Source organism: Dendrobates tinctorius, unplaced genomic scaffold (genome assembly GCF_039654945.1).
Source record: "Dendrobates tinctorius isolate UK_male_01 unplaced genomic scaffold, ASM3965494v1 ptg000022l, whole genome shotgun sequence".
Classification (NCBI taxonomy): Eukaryota; Metazoa; Chordata; class Amphibia; order Anura; family Dendrobatidae; genus Dendrobates; species Dendrobates tinctorius.
The window spans coordinates 48,909,285-48,928,596 of record NW_027361690.1 but is presented as its reverse complement, the minus strand read 5'-3'; the positions used below and the strand labels follow the sequence as shown (position 1 = coordinate 48,928,596).

The following is a 19,312-nucleotide window of genomic DNA, read 5'->3' as shown; positions in this document are numbered from 1 at the left end:
TGCTCTGGCCGCTGCTCCTATTCAGACAGTACCTCCTGGGCTCTGTTGTAAATCCAGATCCCTGTATAGGGGTAAAGGGTATCAGTGTTTCTCGGGGTGTTGCCTGGCTGCAGCCCAGAACCGCAGACGGACGTTACACCTTGGATCTAATCCTTATAAACAGGGAGGAAATGGTTGAAGAGGTAAAAGTGGCTGGGACCCTAGGAGGTAGCGACCATGCTATTTTAGAATTTTGGATAACTAGAGGAGGAAGACCTGTGAAGACTCAGACGTCAAGGTTAGATTTCAGAAAGGCAGATTTTAAGGGATTCAGAAAGAGAATTGGAGGGATCCAATGGCTGGATATCCTTAAAGACAAAAATGTCCAGGAAGGATGGGAAATCTTGAAAAATGAAATTCTCAAAGCACAATTGTTAACAATTCCAAAAAGAGGGAAGAATAGGAAGCATTTAAGGAAACCAGGATGGATGAACACAGAACTTAAGCACATGCTAAAAAGGAAGAAAAAAATGTTTATAAAATGGAAAGAGGGAGGCATATCTAAAGAAGAATATAATGCTGTCTGCAGAACCTGCAGGGCACAAATCAGATTACTAAAGCTGAAAATGAATTGAGGCTTGCAAGAGATGTCAAAAGCAATAATAAAGGATTTTGGGGATATGTCAAAAGTAAAAGAAAAGTCAAAGATGCTATAGGATTTTTACAGGATGAAAATGATGAAATGGTAAGACAGGATGTTGAGAAGGCTGAACTTTTAAATTCCTATTTTGCATCTGTTTTCTCTCAGAAAGGAAATGTAACATCAACTGTTATTCACTGTCCTATTAAGGGAATAGAAGAATCCAGGATATCTATAAACAGAAAGATAGTGAGGAAACACATAGCTAACCTAAATGAATTCAAATCTCCAGGTCCAGATGAATTACACCCCAGAGTACTGAAGGAGATAGCAGAAGAAATTTTTGAACCCCTCTCTATAATCTTTGAAAATTCTTGGAGAACAGGAGAAGTGCCAGAAGACTGGAGAAGAGCAAATGTTGTTCCTATCTTCAAAAAGGGGAAGAAGGTGGACCCAGGCAACTACAGGCCGGTGAGTCTGACTTCTATACCAGGAAAGATCTTTGAACAAATTATTAAACAACATGTATGTCAATACCTGGATAAGAATGAAGTGATTAAACAGAGTCAGCATGGGTTTGTAACTAATAAGTCATGTCAGACTAACAATTTCCTTCTATGACGGTATCACTGATTGGGTGGATCAAGGAAATGCTGTAGATATAGTATATCTAGACTTCAGCAAAGCATTTGACAAAGTCTCTCATACTATCCTTATTGAAAAAATGACTAAGTATGGAATGGACAAGGCAACTGTTAGGTGGATTCATAACTGGCTTAGTGATCGGACCCAAAGAGTGGTCGTAAATGGCTGCACATCCAGTTGGAAGAATGTCTCAAGTGGGGTACCACAGGGCTCTGTCCTGGGCCCTGTATTGTTCAACATCTTTATCAATGATTTAGATGAAGGAATTGAGGGTAAACTGATTAAATTTGCTGATGACACAAAGCTAGGAGGGATAGCTAATACTAGAGAAGAGAGAGAGAGGATTCAAAAAGATTTAAATAAACTGGAGAAGTGGGCAGCAACTAACAGAATGGTTTTTAACAGGGAAAAATGCAAAGTACTACATCTGGGCAATAAATATTAAAAAAGCATATATAGAATGGGAGGAATAGGGCTAAGTGACAGCACATGTGAAAAAGACTTGGGTATACTAATAGATCACAGACTGAATATGAGTCAACAGTGTGATGCAGCAGCAAAAAAGGCAAATGCAATTCTAGGATGTATTAACAGAAGCATACAGTCTAGATCATGTGAAGTCATTATTTCCCTCTACTCCTCTTTGGTCAGACCTCATCTGGAATATTGGGTCCAGTTTTGGGCACCACATTTTAAAAAAGACATCAACAAACTGGAGCAAGTTCAGAAAAGAGCGACCAGAATGGTGACCGGTCTGCAAACCCTGTCTTATGAGGAAAGGTTGCAGGATTTGGGAATGTTTAGTTTGCAAAAGAGAAGACTGAGAGGAGACTTAATAGCTGTCTACAAATATCTAAAGGGCTGTCACATTGTAGAAGGATCAACTTTATTCTCATTTGCACAAGGAAAGACTAGAAGCAATGGGATGAAACTGAATGGGAGGAGACACAGATTAGATATTAGAAAAAACTTTTTGACAGAGTGATCAATGAGTGGAACAAGCTGCCACGAGAAGTGGTGAGTTCTCCTTCAATGGAAGTCTTCAAACAGAGGCTGGACAGACATCTGTCTGGGATGATTTAGCGAATCCTGCTTTGAGCAGGGGGTTGGACCAGATGGCCCAGGAGGTCCCTTCCAACTCTACGATTCTATGATTCTATGATTCTATGATTCTATGAATATCACACCGCTATGTCACAGGCTCAATGTCGCAGGTGTGAAAAATGTCAATATAGGACAGGGGAGATGTAGAATTTCTGAACACACTTGTGGACACTGTTGGATTGTGTGAGGACCAGTGAATATCACACCGCTATGTCACAGGCTCAATGTCGCAGGTGTGAAAAATGTCACTATAGGACAGGGGAGATGTAGAATTTCTGAACACACTTGTGGACACTGTTGGATTGTGTGAGGCCCGGTGAATATCACACCGCTATGTCACAGGCTCAATGTCGCAGGTGTGAAAAATGTCACTATAGGACAGGGGAGATGTAGAATTTCTGAACACACTTGTGGACACTGTTGGATTGTGTGAGGCCCAGTGAATATCACACCGCTATGTCACAGGCAGAAATTGGCTAGTGTATGACAAACTACAAGGTGTATATAGAATTGGGCAGAATAGGAATCTCCCTAGAGTGTAGGTCTGTAAGAACGGAACATGTCCTCGACTTATTCTTACAGAGTCACACACAGATAGCTTCACTGTGGCCGTGATAACAGCCGTTACACGGTACTGAGAGAGGAGCGTGCACGTACAAGGCTGTCCAGTGTTCGTAAAATTGTCAAGCTCTGTTTTTTAAGTATATGGACTGACACACGCTGTCTCTCTATAGTTTTGAATGTGATCAAACAGCAAATATACTTAACTGTTTGAAAAACAGACAAAACTAGAAGGTGGAGGTCTGTAAGAACGGAACATGTCCTCGACTTATTCTTACAGAGTCACACACAGATAGCTTCACTGTGGCCATGATAACAGCCGTTACACGGTACTGAGAGAGGAGCGTGCATGTACACCGCTGTCCGGTGTCCGTAAAATTGTCAAGCTCCGTTTTTTTTTTTAAGTATACGGACTGACACACGCTGTCTCTCTATAGTTTTGAATGTGATCAAACAGCAAATATACTTAACTGTTTGAAAAACAGGCAAAACTAGAAGGTGGAGGTCTGTAAGAACAGAACATGTCCTCGACTTATTCTTACAGAGTCACACACAGATAGCTTCACTGTGGCCATGATAACAGCCGTTACACGGTACTGAGAGAGGAGCGTGCACGTACACTGCTGTCCGGTGTCCGTAAAATTGTCAAGCTCCGTGTTTTTTAAGTATACGGACTGACACACGCTGTCTCTCTATAGTTTTGAATGTGATCAAACAGCAAATATACTTAACTGTTTGAAAAACAGACAAAACTAGAAGGTGGAGGTCTGTAAGAACGGAACATGTCCTCGACTTATTCTTACAGAGTCACACACAGATAGCTGCACTGTGGCCGTGATAACAGCCGTTACACGGTACTGTGTGAGGAGCGTACACCGCTGTATGGTGTGAAAAAATGCACGCTCAGTACCTCACCAGGACAAAAAAAAAATTTGGATTGCTTTTAAAAAAGCAGTTTGCAGAGCAGTGGGAAAACAGCAATGCAGCTATCAGGAAGCCTTATAAGGCAACCTAACAACCAACACAGCTGATCCAGCAAAATATAGCCTCCACTTGCACTGTACACACAGTGACTGGTGTGTTGTACAGGCAAAATCGCTAACAGCAGAAGCAGTTTTTGGTGTCTTCTTCCCTGCCTAACGCTCTCCCTACAGAATCAGCAGCAGCAGCAGCTCTCCCTATTCTGAGATCAGCATGAGTAACATGGCGGTCGGGGTGCACGCCCTTTTATACCCCCTGTGACGTCCCCCAAAGCAAGCCAATCACTTGCATGCCCTTCTCAAAGATGGTGGTAACCCCTGCCTATGTCATCACGTTGCCCACAGTGTCCGTGGATCCTGATTGGCTGAAAAAGGGTGGAAAACAAACTTTTGAAACGCGACTTTGGCGCTAAAGTCGCCGAGCTCGTGGCCGACCCCACCCTAGGGTCAGGTTTCGTTTCATGAAACCCGACTTTACCAAAAGTCGGCGACTTTTGAAATTTTTCGACCCGTTTCGCTCCACTCTACTTGTGACTTCTGACTGACCGGAAATCAGAGGTAACGGTCACAAGCGCTCAATGTAAGTCTGGCCTCGTTCTGGTCTCATAGACTTACATTGGGTTGTGAACTCCAGATGGCCCAACGAACACGGGAGAGATCCAGCAGGCCACAAAATGCTGGAGACCGACCAGAGCAGCGCCGATAGCAAAATAAGATGGCAGCTGGTAAGTATGATACTAACTGCAGGGAACTTACATTAGTGGCACCACTTCAGTGGTAAAATAATAAAAAAAATGCTGGATTGGTGCTTTAATTCAGAAGATTCAGAGATGAACTAGGTAAAGTTAATTCCTGCACATCATACCATTGTTCTATACATTTCATAAAATAAATTTTTTGTACGTGAAATTAACAACAGTATTAGAAAATCTTAGAAATAAGGACAAACTAAAAATATGATAACAATTAATATGCCTTTAGATGCAACAAAAAGAAAACTATAGCAATACATACACTGTTTGTACACACACATAGTACATAATACAGTCACACATTTTCTGTACTGGGCATTCACAATACATTATAATCATGTACAGTGATGGTCTGTAGGAAGTAGGATGGATGTGCAGACACTGGACACTGAAACAGCTCCAGTTAGGTAGGAAAAGGGTTAGCTATTAGAAACCATATACAAAAGGGAGAGAATTCTTTTCCGGCACACCGTCCTGGTAAAATGTAGAAATGTATTCAAATAATTCTAAAAATGGGGAAGTTAAAAGCAACTGATGCCTTTCTGGTGCTGTAAAGCACCCTAAAGGCCCCGTTACACACAATGATATTGTGAACGATATCGTTGCAACTTCACCAGTTTGGTGACGTTGCAGCGGTGTCGAAACAACATCGTTGCGTGTGACATGTAGTTGACTGATCGTTAATCATTGCCTAATGGTCTGGGCCATAATTCTATCGTTGGTCTCCCGCTGGGCAGCACACATCGCTGCGTGTGACAGTGAGAGACCAACGATCAGCGACGCTGGGAGCTGGTATCCAGGGTAAACAGCGGGTATCTAAGAGCCGCACGGCTCTTAGATACCCGCTGTTTACCCTGGATACCAGCTTGCTTGCTGGTCCTGATCGCTGGTGAGTCTGTCTATGTGACAGCTCACCAGCGATCAGCTAACTATGTCCCAGCGATTCCATCCACGTCGGATCGTTGGTGGGATCGCTGGGACATTGAAATGTGTAACGGGGCCCTTAGTCTTAGGATGTCAGCAAGTAAATACAAAATAGTATAAGTAGAGGAAAAGATCCAATCATAACCCAAGAAGATAATTACATTTTAATCTCAGCAGCTGTGTAATACGGAGGAAGACAAGTCAAAGAGGTACATGCTATCAATATATGGAGATTTTTTTGAATTACGTATTTGAATACATTTCTACCTGGATGGTGTCCCAGAAATGAATCCTCCTCCTTTTGTATTGTTGCTGCACTCACCAGCAGGATCAGCACCTACCAGTGGCATTTTGTCAACCTCTACCCCATTCAAGCTACATCCGTGGAAACTCCCTGTTCCTCTCCCCTCCCTCTATAAGAAACCATATATTAGCTGCGGAGGAAGAAGGCACCTTCACAGATGGAGGGGCAGGCATCCTACAATATTCTTTTTGTGGGGGTCTTGTGATTATTCTGCTTTATACATTGTTATAATTTTAAGGGGCAGCCATACCAGTTTTATCCCACATGCCTTAATGAAGCTGTCGAGGAGTTAGGGTGTGATGAATTAGGGGTTTTGGTGTAATTTGAAATCTTTCAAAGTCCTGGAGAATTAGTAGTATTTTTCCACTGTCCACTGCAGGGGTTTCCCACTAAATATATTTACTGCCTGCTCACAGAATAGATAATGAATGATCAATGTGGTGTCCTACAGCTTAGACTCTAACTTTTTCTGAGAATGAGGTTTCCAAGTTTCCTTCCTGTGTGAATAAGCAGTAATGCGCAAGCTTGACCACTGAACCCCACCAGTATCATATAAGTAAATGAAGCGGTGGTCACTCTTCTGCACCACTGAATATTCAAGCAGAGAACTTTAGAACTTTAGGACCTCTGTTCTAAGGATCAGCTAGAGACCCAGCAGTAGGACCCCAATGATCATGTAATTGTCATTATTAACTATACTGTAGATAGGAGATAAAGGCTCTGCTCTAATCAATGAGCACTTCTGCTGCATGTAGAAGCAGCTCTCCTCACACCCGCTATTGAATATAGTCAGATGTAGGGTGGAGCAGCTGTGGCTGCAGACTTATGAATCCTCCAGCGCATGCACTGTGCACAGCAGGGATTTGCTGGTTTCTGAGTCCGGATCGGAGGGTATGTATGAGTTATACATACTCCTGGCCAGAGCCTGGCTAGTATGGAGAGAGGCCATGCCCACTAGTTGACCACACCTACGAGATGACCCAGTCAATAGTCAGGGCGTTGCATCGTTCTATACAAGTGTATGGAGTGAGACCACACCCCCTAAATGGCTTCTGGCCAGGAGTGCGCTGGGGGGGATTCATAAGTTCACAGTCACACAGAGAGACTGCAGACCTATCGATTTGGACCAGACAACCCCTTTAAGTAATTGCTAGTTTAGTTGGTCAAGTCGAGTAAAGTGTGACTTCCACTTTTTAACATCCTGTTATTGTACTTGGGACCTCTTCCATTAGGCCAGGATCACACATACGAGAAACTCGGACGAGTCTCGCATGATAATACCCGGCACTGCCGCCGGCACTCCGGAGCGGAGTGTGCGGCTGCATGTATTGCTATGCTGCCTCACACTCCGATCAGTGCTGGCGGCAGTGCCAGGTATTAACATGCGAGACTCGTCCAAGTTTCTCACATGTGTGATCCCGGCCGTACAGCGAGATTATGATAGATTTCAGGCTATTGAAATCTTGATCTTATGTTAGAAGGTAGACAGCACAGAGTATTGGTTTAATTTAAAGACAGAAAAAATAATCCCAGAGCATCTTGTGATAACTTGTCTTTTTTGTTATTACAGGGACGCTATTTCTTTGGATGTTTTGGCCTAGCTTTAATTCAGCGATATCGCATCATGGAGATGCCCAGCACAGGGCTGCCATTAACACCTACTGTTCTTTGGCTGCCTGTGTTCTGACAACTTTTGCAGTTTCCAGTGTGGTAAACAAAAAGGGTAAATTAGACATGGTAAGTGCCATCCTTCCCTAGAGGGCCTGATATTAGATCAGATCAGTTTTCTTTTAGACTTAAGTCCTGCAATTAGGTGTTTTTAAGTGGGTTTTGTGTAAATGACACTGTGATGTAAGATTAATCTTGCTGTCTCTGAATGTAAACATTGTTGTTTAACCCCTTAATGACCAAGCCATTTTGTAGGTTAAAGACCAGGCCTTAATTTTGAAATCAGACCAATGTCACTTTATGTGCTTATAACTCTGGAACGCTTCAACGGATCCCGCTGATTCTGAGACTGTTTTTTCGAGACATATTGTACTTCATTAGTGGTAAAATTTCTTCGATATGACTTGCATTTATTCATGAAAAAAATGGAAATATGGCGAAAATTTTTAAAATTTTGCAATTTTCAAACTTTTCATTTTTATGCCCTTAAATCAGAGAGATATGTCACACAATTTTTTTTTTTTTAGGAAGTTATAAGGGTTAAAAGTTGACCAGCGATTTCTCATTTTTACAACAAAATTTACAAAACTATTTTTTTAGGGACAACCTCACATTTGAAGTTACTTTGAGGGGGTCAATGTGACAGAAAATACCTAAAAGTGGCAACATTCTAAAAACTGCACCCCTCAGGGTGTTCAAAACCATATTCAAGAAGTTTATTAACCCTTTAGATACTTCACAAGAATTGAAGCAATGTGGAAGGAAAAAATGAAGATTTAACTTTTTTTCCCCAAAATTTATCTTTGGACACAATTTTTTTTATTTTGTCAAGGGTTTCAGAAGAAAGCGCAGAGTAAAAAATCCTGTTCCTCCTCCTCCTCATGTTCCTTGTAATCACGCAATGTGGCCTGAGAGTACTATGCGAGGCTGGGCTGTGTGGTATCAGCCACTGCACAATCTTGCTCTATAGCCACCTGCTTGGCATTCAAAGCTTCCTCTTTCAGTTTCTGCAGTGAGCGTTTTTATAGACAGAGCAATCGATGGTTACACTCATAATAGTGACCCGCCCCGGAGGCAGTAGGGTACTCGGTGCCGGGCCCGTTGATTTCAATGGGAGATGTCACAGTGACAGTGACCTGGTCTGTGGCCTCAGGCAGTCAATGTAAAAGGGGTAGAGTGATGGGGATAAAGTTATTGAGATGATTCGTGACGACCACCTGTGGTTTCTGGTCAGTTTGACCAGCGCTGCAGGGTAGCTTCTCTAGGACAGATGGTGTCATGCAGCAATGATGTTGGAGCTCCCCACAGGTGGAGCTGTAGTCCCAGGGCAGTAGTAATAGATGTTGAGGGAGAGGGTGCTGTGTTAGGCGCAGAGATGTAGTGGTGCTGAAGGGGTTGCAGGAAGAAGGCAATGACACAACAGGGTGCAGTTTCCTTTACCTTTACTGTGCTTTGTCAGTGCAGTCCAGGATCCAGATCACAGATGGAACAGGAGTTGATTAGCCTGGAAGCAACTTAGGAATCTCTCTATGCAGATGGGTTGTGTAGTCTCCTTTCTAGCGCTTATCTGAGGTACTTGCAGTACTGATTTACACTAAAGTCCCCCTTGCTTGCTCTCTTTAGAACGCCCCTCGTATGGCATGCAGCCGTAGCCTTCTATCTCTTCTGGCTCACACACGTTACTGCTGTGCCTCCGAGTCTTAGTTGGGAACAGAGCATTTACAGCCTTCTGTTCCTCCGGTTTCTGCTGCAGGACCATCAGCATCCATACAACTTCGGATACCGGACTTCGAACCATGCGCTTGAAGCCAGAAGTGGGCCTGAATTCCCCTCAATCCGCCAGCTCTTCTTTTCCACATCCACACACTTTGCCCTCCTCACAGAACTGACTAACTTCTCCTTCCCGGCCCCCAGAGAGCAGCTCCTCCCCCAGTTTGGTTCAGAGCACCCCCTGCTTGCCTGGAGTGGGAACTGTGCTGTGTGTTGTATTTAACCGATAGAGAGACCCTTCGTTGCTTCCAAGCATGACATCACCCTCCCTAGGAAAAAGGTAATGCCACTGTGGTGACCATACTCCTGGGGGCGCCACAATAGCATCATCAGCGCTCACCATCTTGGTGCAGTACTCAAAGTTTTGAAGAACCTCACATAGGTCAGCACACCCACTCGGCAGTTGTTATGACACCCACTCAGCAGTTTTTATGTGTGAGGGATGAGTGTTCACTAAGCCTTGCCAAAATATGGAAGGTTGAATTGCAGCGTGTGGGCTGATGAAAAATCAGTTGTTGATGAGGCAAAGTGCTGCTGCAGCGAAGCTAGACCATCGAAAGCCCGAGATGACTTTCGGAAATGTGCGCTGACACGGCATACCTTGGTAAGTAGGTCAGGCACGTTAGAGAATGTTTTTTTAAACCTCTGTACAACAAGTTAAACACGTGGCCCATGCATGGAACGTGTACCAGCTTGCTGAGTTTTAAAGCCGCCACCAAGTTACGCCCATTATCGCACACAAGCAGCCCTGGTTGGAGGTTCAGCTGGTAGAGTCACTGATTGGTCTGTTCTTTTATCCCTTTCAACATCTCGGCTGCGTTGTAAGCTTTATTACCTAAACAAATGAGGTTCAGCAAACTGTGCTGCTGCTTCGCCAAGGCAGTGCTGCCGATTTCCCAACTGGGTAGTGATGGGGAGGCTAGTTCCGCTGAGAATCAGGAGGAGTAGAAGGATAGAGAGGAAGTGGAATTCGAGGAGACTGAAACCCTGATAGAAGTTGAGCCCACTATTCTTGGTGTGGGTAAGATGTGTGATGTCCCAGCCTCTGACTCTGTCCCGGACTCCACAGGTTAACCCAGTGTGTTGCAGGGAAATGTATCATCCCTGTCCACAAGAACTTGCCCACGTGACTGTGGTTAGGTGGACCTTCCCTGTGACATCGCTGGCCAAAGCACGGATGATATTGTGTAACATGTGCTTATGTAACATGGGGATGGCACACTGGAAAAAATAGTGTCAGCTGGGAATCGAGTACCATGGGGCTGCCACTGCCAAGAGGTCGTGGAAAGATTCAGTTTCCACAAGTTGAAATGGCAACATTTCCAGGGCTAGCACTCTGGCAATGTGGGTGTTTAGCATTTTGGCCTATGGGTGGCTGAATATTTCTGCTTTCTAGTAAATGTCTGGGGCAGGGACAACGGATGTGGATGCTGACTTGTGTGTGTGTGCAACCGCTGGTTGTGGGCAGGAGGCATCAGCGCCTGTTTCATGGTCAGCAGATTGGGAAGGCTGTAACACTGGGTAAGGGGCAGTGGTTTTACCTTCAGACACAGATTTAGTACCCAAGCGTTCCGCCCACCTACTGGGGTGCTTGGCTGCCATGTGCTTTTGAATACTGGTGGTGCACAGGTTGACAGTGTTATTGTCTTTTCTTAAATTGGTTTGGAAGATGCTGCAAATTACAGTTGTTTTATCAGAAGGACTTTCAGAACAAAACTGCCATACAGGGGAACAACGCACCCTTGGCCTGTTATCTAGCCCAGAGGGTGGGGGGGCTGTGTGGAACAGTAGACAGAGTTCTACCTCATGGCAAACCACTACCTCTTCTTGCCTATTTTTGTGCTACAGATCCATCCCTCTCTGCTTCTGCTGGGCTCACTAGGCGTGCCACCGTGCCAGGATAGATCAGTGGCCTCATCATCGACCACGTCGGCTTCCAATTCCTCAATCTGATCCTCCTTCTGAGCTGCGATTTGAGGCTGACCTGATGGCAACTGTGCCTCATGATTATCCTCCACCTCTTCAGATATCAATTGACCTTCCCCAACGTGCCTTTTTCCTGGCCGTGGATGCTCAAATGTTTGAGCATTACTACACTCCACCTCCTCATGACGCTCTTTAATGGTGCATGTTGAGAGGCCTGACAAATTACATGGGAACATAAACAGTTCCTAAGAGTGGCCAGTGTTGGAGTCATATGTCTCCTTGGACTCTTGATGGTGGGAGGAAGAAGGCCGAGGTTGAGGACTCAGAGGCCCAGCCTCTTGGCTGCTGAAACTGGACCATGTGGAAGACTTTGTGGTGCTACTTGTCAACACACTGGAACCTTTGTCTGCCATCCAACCCACAACATCCTCATCTGGGTTTGTTAGTGGTGTCGCACGTTGACCAAACTTTGACAGGAACCTAGAAGGAGATACAGTCATCTTCGGATCTGTCACACGGCCTTGTCGGGCACCACCACATGCACGTCCCTTAACATCACCCTTTCAATGAGTTATGCTTATGAAACAAAAAATACTGGCTTTATTTTTCACAAGTACCCTTACAAAGGTCTTAACTACAAATTCACTGTATCTAGCAATGTGTGGCAATTTTTTGAGGGGGATTGTCTTGCTGTCTCATGCTGTAAATGCACAGTAATGAAAATTATTGCTCCTGCTAAATTGTCACGTAAGATTGTGTACTCGGATTGCGACAGTCGCACAGCTGCTAAAGATACGCTATTTTTTAAACCAATAGAAAATTATGATTTTTTTTTTCAATCGCCTTGCTGACACACTCCAAATGCGGAGTAATGAAGATTATTGCCCCTGCTAAATTGTCACGTACGATTATCTTTACCAGATTGTGCAAGTTGCACAACTGCTAAACAAATATTAGGTATTTTAAGGGGAAAATAGCAGAGAGCTGCAGCATGTGCTTCCAATGATGAGAACTCCCAGGTGCCTGCCTTTCACCCACCCTCCCTCCCTCCTATTGAACCTCTCCCTCCTATTAAATCTCTCCCTACTAAATCCCCACCTAACAAACAACTAATCTTGACAATCTTCACCTCTTAAAAGAGCTTTTTGGAATAAATAATGATCACTATAACCTCCTATCACTTTCCCTAGGTTCCTTTCACTGTCCCTACACTGAAAGTACGCTCTCACTATGCTGCTTCCGGCTGCAATGTGTGCAAGATGGCACCGGCAGCCTTTAAATAGTCACTATGATGCTGGAAGGCCAGCCAATCACAGTAATGCCAAACCAAAGATGGCGCTGGCATTACAGTGATTGGCAAGACAATCCAGCATATTCCGTGGCTGCAAATACAGCGCCAAACATGCTGGGCGGATCACTTGAATATACTGTACCAAGGCGAAGACCTAATTACTCGCCGAATAACGAATAGCCCGAATACCGTACTATTCGTGTGAGTATTGAATAGTGCTGAATGTATTTGCTCATCACTAATTATAATATCCTTCTGAATAATAATATTTGCCCATTCTGGACCCTAAATAAGTCCTACGCGGTACCCCTGAATAAATAACTTTCCACCACTGTGCTTCCTACACAAAAAATTAACCATCTACTGTCCCTCTTATGAAAAATGTCCTCTACACTGTCCACTAGGGTGACCGCAAAAAATCGATGTCGGAATTTTGTCAGTCTGGACCCCACAAAACGATTCCCCTTTCCAGATATTGAGATAGCCAAAATTTGAGCTCGATCAAACGACGTTAACCAGTGCCGCTCGTCGCTCAAAGTTTGAAAAAATCCAAATTGAGGTATTTTAAGATTTAGGTATTTTGCATAGTCTGTTAGACTATAAAGAATGTGACAACAACATTGCAGAAATAGCCCTGACCAAATTTTCGAACCATTTGTGGTATTTGAATGCAGAGTTGGTGGGATTATCATTTTTTGATCCCACCATTACAGACAATGAAAAGTTGTTAATGGCTAATAAATTGCTCAGTAGCACAGATGAACCATCAGAGCACGCTAGGGTTGTAAATCCAAAAGTTAGGAAAGAAAAATGAAAAGAGGTAGGAAGTAACCGACTTTAACGACCTTCTGACAAAAGATGAAGAACAAAAGCAATATGTCCTGCAAGTTGTAAGCAAATGCCGAGCATTATATTCTGACGTTTCAAAAACTACTTTAACAAAAGCTCTAGAATAGATTAGATAACTATGTAAAATTATCAACTCATGTAGGTTAGCGTGCTCTGATGGTTCATCTGTGCTACTGAGCAATTTATTAGCCATTAACAACTTTTCATTGTCTGTAATGGTGGGATCAAAAAACGATAATCCCACCAACTCTGCATTCAAATACCACAAATGGTTCGAAAATTTGGTCAGGGCTATTTCTGCAATGTTGTTGTCACATTCTTTATAGTCTAACAGACTATGCAAAATACCTAAATCTTAAAATACCTCAATTTGGATTTTTTCAAACTTTGAGCAACGAGCGGCACGGGTTAACGTCGTTTGATCGAGCTCAAATTTTGGCTCTCTCAATATCTGGAAAGGGGAATCGTTTTGTGGGGTCCAGACGAACAAGATTCTGACATTTTTTCCCCCCCATATGAGATCCGGTCACCCTACTGTCCACTCTAATAAAATATTGCCTCAACACTGTCCCATTTTACATACTGTACTTTGATCGCCACACACTCTACCCTTATGTACTGACCTCCACACTTTCCCCCCTATGAACTACAGTATAACCACCTCACCACCCCCCTAATGAAATAAAACTGCGACAACATCCCTCATTATGAACTAAAACTGCCACACTGCCTCAATTATCAATTATGTCAACCATATCATCCTCCCTCATGAAGTATAACCTCCACACCACTCTCCCTGTGAATTATGTCTGCCACAATTTACTGCTTTATGAATTACTAGCTGAAGAGCCCGGCGTTGCCTGGGCATCGTAACCAACTGTGGATAGTTATAACAAATTATAATGATTATATTGCACATGAAAACCGTGCATCTAATCCTATCCTGCGTGATACTGATTGCTGAGCCGTGTATCTAATCCTATTCTGTGTGATACTGTCTGCTGAGCCGTGTATCTAATACTATTCTGTGTGATACTGTGTGCTGAGCTGCGTATCTTATCCTATCCTGTGTGATACTGTCTGCTGAGCCATTTATCTATTCCTATCCTGTGTGATACTGACTGCTGAGCTGTGTGTCTAATCCTTTCCTGTGTGATACTGATTGCTGAGCTGTGTATCTAATCCTATCCTGTGTGATACTGGGCTCCCCCTGCAGTCTGTGTCAGAGGGTGGTCTGTGTTGGCACGGTAATAAATTGTGTTATTTCCAGCTTTACAGAAGGACGATAACACCATAGAAATGATAAGAATAATACACCTCAGTTACCACAACTGTCTACAAAGAAAACTGTTGCTGATAGCAACCAATCACAGCTCATTTTTCATCTTTTAAACAGCTCTGGGACAGCGTGGCGACTTTTGAGTGGCGACTTTTGTGTTTCGATTTTTATGTGGTGAGGCTGGTGTATGTGTGGTGAAATGTGTGCTGAGGGTGGTATATGTGTTGAAGCACGTGGTAGTGTGTGGCGCACTTTATGTGTGTGTTCATATCCCTGTGTGTGGTGAGTATCCCATGTCAGGGCCCCACCTTAGCAACTGTATGGTATATACTCTTTGGCGCCATCACTCTCATTCTTTAAGTCCCCCTTGTTCACATCTGGCAGCTGTCAATTTGACTCCAACACGTTTCCTTTCACTTTTTCCCCATTATGTAGATAGGGGCAAAATTGTTTGGTGAATTGGAACGCATGGGGTTAAAATTTCACCTCACAACATAGCCTATGACGCTCTCGGGGTCCAGACTTGTGACTGCGCAAACTTTTTTGGCTGTAGCTACGACGGTGCAGATGCCAATACATACAGTACATTCACTTTTACCCCATTATGTAGATAGGGGCAAAATTGTTTGGTGAATTGGAACGAGCGGGGTTAAAATTTTGCCTCACAACATAGCCTATGACGCTCTCGGGGTCCACACGTGTGACTGTGCAAAATGTTGTGGCTGTAGCTACGACAGTGCAAATGCCATACATACACTTTTTCCCCATTATGTAGATAGGGGTAAAATTGTTGGGTGAATTGGAACACGCGGGGTTAAAATTTTGCCTCACAACATAGTCTATGATGCTCTCGGGGTCCACACGTGTGACTGTGCCAAATTTTGTGGCTGTGGCTGTAGCTGCAGCTGCGACGGTGTGGATGCTAATCCCGGACATACATACATATGTGGTGCCCCTGAGGCTCGGTCGCCACAGAGGTACTGCACCTCTTCCTGAGGTGTGGTGCCCCACCATCCAGGTAAGTTGAAGGCTCCTGATCATGCTCCAACACTCGCATCCCACACAACACAGTAGTTCAGCAAAGCCACATTGCGGCTCCCTGCCTGGAGTGTAGCAGAGCACCTTTGGTGGCTCCCAACTTGGAACACAAAGCGTGCTGGGAGGCAGGTGGAGTTGAGAATACATAAAAGAGCGGGAAGGGTTAGGATTACAGGTCAGTCTGGAGAGGAAGTCACTCAGGGAGGAGTAAGGGAAGAAGATCCCTGAGAGAGGGATGGAGGAAGGAGGTGCTGCAGCAGACCTCAGTGACCTGGGTCTTCTGGCACGGGAAAGGAAAGAAGGAGAAAGACATTGAACTGAAACCTGATTTTCCAAAAGAAGGAGAGATTAGTACGGAACGAAGGCATAAAAGGGAACAGAGGATGTGGGTTAGGAGAGAACCCCGCCTAGAAGTTCTAAGCGCAAGGCCGGGGCCCGGTCCCCGAGGTTGTATGGATGCTAATGGTCCTGCAGCAGACACCGGTGGAGTAGTGCGCTGTAAATGCACTACTCCCATCTAAGACTTGGGGGCACAACAGCAACTTGGATAGTGAGCCGGAGCTAAGGAGTAAGGAGTCCCCGAAGCAGGCTACAGCTGTCTGCCTTACAAGTAGAGTTCTTGGGAACATCTGTCAGGAGGCACTCCAGTGTAACTCAGTACTGGGAGTACTTCACACTTAAAGAGGCTATAAGAGGAGACGTTCAGAAAGGTACATGTTGGCGGAGCGTTGGAAGGGAGCATTCCATCTGACCTGGAGGTTGATTGAGCCTCTAACCCGGAGAACACAGTACGGAGGCAGGCACCTGTGTGTACTACAGACTGTGAGTAAAGCTTTGGAACTACAAGGCCTGTGTCCTCCATTGACTCTTGCGCCCACACACCCAGCACTGCTACATCCGAGTGCCAGCTACTACACTGTCTGCGCCTCTCAGCTACCCCCCCACATCTACATTGCCCTGGGACTACAGCTCCACCTGTGGGGAGCTTCACCATCTTGGCTGCAACACACCACCAGTCCCGGAGGATCTGTATGCAGGGTCGGCTTAACATCTCCCTTGCCGAACACCACAGGTGGCGTCACGAACTATTCCATTAACTACATTCCACCATTCAAACTTCCCCTATTAATTGGGCACCCAGGGCCATGGACCGGGTCACCGCTGCTGTGACACATCCCGCCGACACCGGCCCGGTACCGAATACCCCACAGCCCTGGGAGGGCGACCCACATACACACCCACATTGAGCTTTATATATTAGATATACACCACTTCATCCCCCTTTATGAACTATTGCTGCCACACTGTCACCCATTATGAATTATAACCACCACTCTTTCCCCCTCATGAACTAAGGCTCATATACTCTCCCCCTTCCACACAGTTCCTGCATTATGAACAGTGGCCTCATTACTGTCCCCATTTCACCTCGTCCCTATCTTCAGTACCAACTGTGTTGCTCCCTCTACATTCTGTTTCCCCCTTCAGACTGTCCCCCACATGATGCTCCCATGCCATACTATGCACGCACACTACTCCTGTCCTGGATGCTGCCACCTCCATAATTTGCTCTCACATTATCCCTCCTGTGTATTGCCTCCCCATATTCTGCCCTCACACTTTTGTTTTGCAGCACTATACTTTGCCCTCATACTATACCTCCTTCTGTACATTACCCCTTGCCATACTGTGGTCTCCTCCTGTATATTGCCCCCCATAATGTGCTCGCAAACTGACACTTCCTACAGTAGCCGTCTCATATATCTTCAGCTCCTGCGGAATGATTGCCTTCTCCCAGCTCTTGCATCTTCCCAGTGTGGCGCCCCTGAGGATTCAGTTGCCACAGAGGTACTGCACCTCCTCCTGAGGTGTGGTACCCCACCATCCAGGTAGGTTAGAGGCTCCTGACCACGCTCCAACACTTGCATCCCACACAACACAATAGTTCAGCAAAGCCACATTGCGGTTCCCTGCTTGGAGTGTAGCAGAGCACCTTTGGTGGCTCCCTGCTTGGAACACGAAACGTGCTGGGAGGCGGGTGGAGTTATAATACATAAAAGAGTGGGAAGATTTAGAATTTCAGTCAGTCAGTCAGTCAGCAGTCAGTCAGAGAGAGAGGAGCGAGGAGAGAAGATCCCTGGGAGAGGGATGGAGGAAGGAAGTGCTGCAGCAGATCTCAGTGACCTGGGTCTGCTGGCACGGGAAAGGAAAGAAAGAGAAAGACATTGAACCGAAACCTGATCTTCCATAAGAAGGAAAGGCTAGTACAGAACGTAGGAGTAAAAGGGAACAGAGGATGTGGGTTAGAAGAGAACCCTGCCTAGAAGTTCTAAGCGCAAGGCCAGGGTCCGGTCCCCAAGGTTGTATGAATACTAATGGTCCTGCAGCAGACACCGGAGGAGTAGTGGGCTATAAATGCACTACTCCCATCTCAGACTTGGGGCACAACAGCAACATTGATAGTGAGCCGGGACTTAGGAGTGAGGAGTCATCGAAGCAGGCTACAGCTGTCTGCCGTACAAGTATAGTTCTGTGTAAAACAGACTGTGAGTAAAGCTTTGGAACTACAAGCCCTGGTGTACTCCAGTTATTCCTGCGCTAACACACCCTGTACCACTACATCTGGGTACCAGCTTCTACACCGCCTGTGCCTCCCCTCTACCCCCTACATCTACACTGCCCTTGGACTACAGCTCCACCTGTGGGGAGCTTCACCATCTTGGCTGCAACACACCACCAGTCCCAGAGGATCTGCACGCAGCGTCGGCTTAACATCTCACTTGCCAAACACCACAGGTGGCGTCACGAACTATTCATTTAATCAACTACATAGCACCATTCAATCTCCCCTATTACTTGGGCACCCAGGGCCACGGACCGGGTCACTGCTGCTGTGACACATCCCGCTGACACCGGCCCGGTACCGAGTGCCCCACGGCCCTTGAAGGGCAACCCACCAGCATCAGTGGCGCTGAAGGATGTCAGCAGTGCACAGAGGTAACCTCATGGTCCCACAGTGACATCAGCAGCATGATCAGCTGATTAATGCTCCTCTGACCCCACTAGAAATTCTAGTCCTAGTTCAATAGACCTCTTTTCACTGCTGCTTACAATCTTTTTCACCGTCTCCTAATCACTGCGTCACCTCCCTCACACAACAGCCCTTCAGTCATCATCCCATTTTCACAGAGGAACAAACTTGCTCCTCCAGGTGACCAAGGACCCGCTCTATCAATACTCAAACCTAATGCACTCTAATCCAGTACATTACGCAATGAACCTGCACATGGAAGTGCAAATGGAGCCAAACCTATGGTTTTATGTGGGCACTTCACTGCCCGCCTAATAGTGTGGTAACATTGTGCCACACCACAGCCTCATGCAGCCTGCTCTTCAGGTTTCTGCTGCAGTACTGACATCTAGTGGCCAAAGTGGAAACTGTAAATCTTTAAACAAGGCAATGTCATTTTTTGCTACTTGATGAAATATCCAACTGATGGGGATACAATAATCACATATCATTTAATTCTCCAGTGGCAAACCCTGTCATTTTGTGTCAAGGTACTGTTGGTCATGTGATTTACTTATGTGAAAACCTCCAA

At 45.2% G+C, this 19,312-nt stretch overlaps 1 protein-coding gene across 2 annotated transcripts in view; it reads left to right on the top strand.

Moving 5' to 3' along the window:
- The window catches only part of RHCG (Rh family C glycoprotein), a 363,392-nt gene that overhangs the window by 259,414 nt on the left and 84,666 nt on the right, over positions 1-19,312 (top strand). For both annotated transcript variants that reach the window (XM_073568698.1, XM_073568697.1), the window contains exon 5: positions 7,460-7,626. In XM_073568698.1, the coding sequence (XP_073424799.1) occupies positions 7,460-7,626 (167 nt within the window). The remainder of the gene's footprint in view (positions 1-7,459; positions 7,627-19,312) is intronic.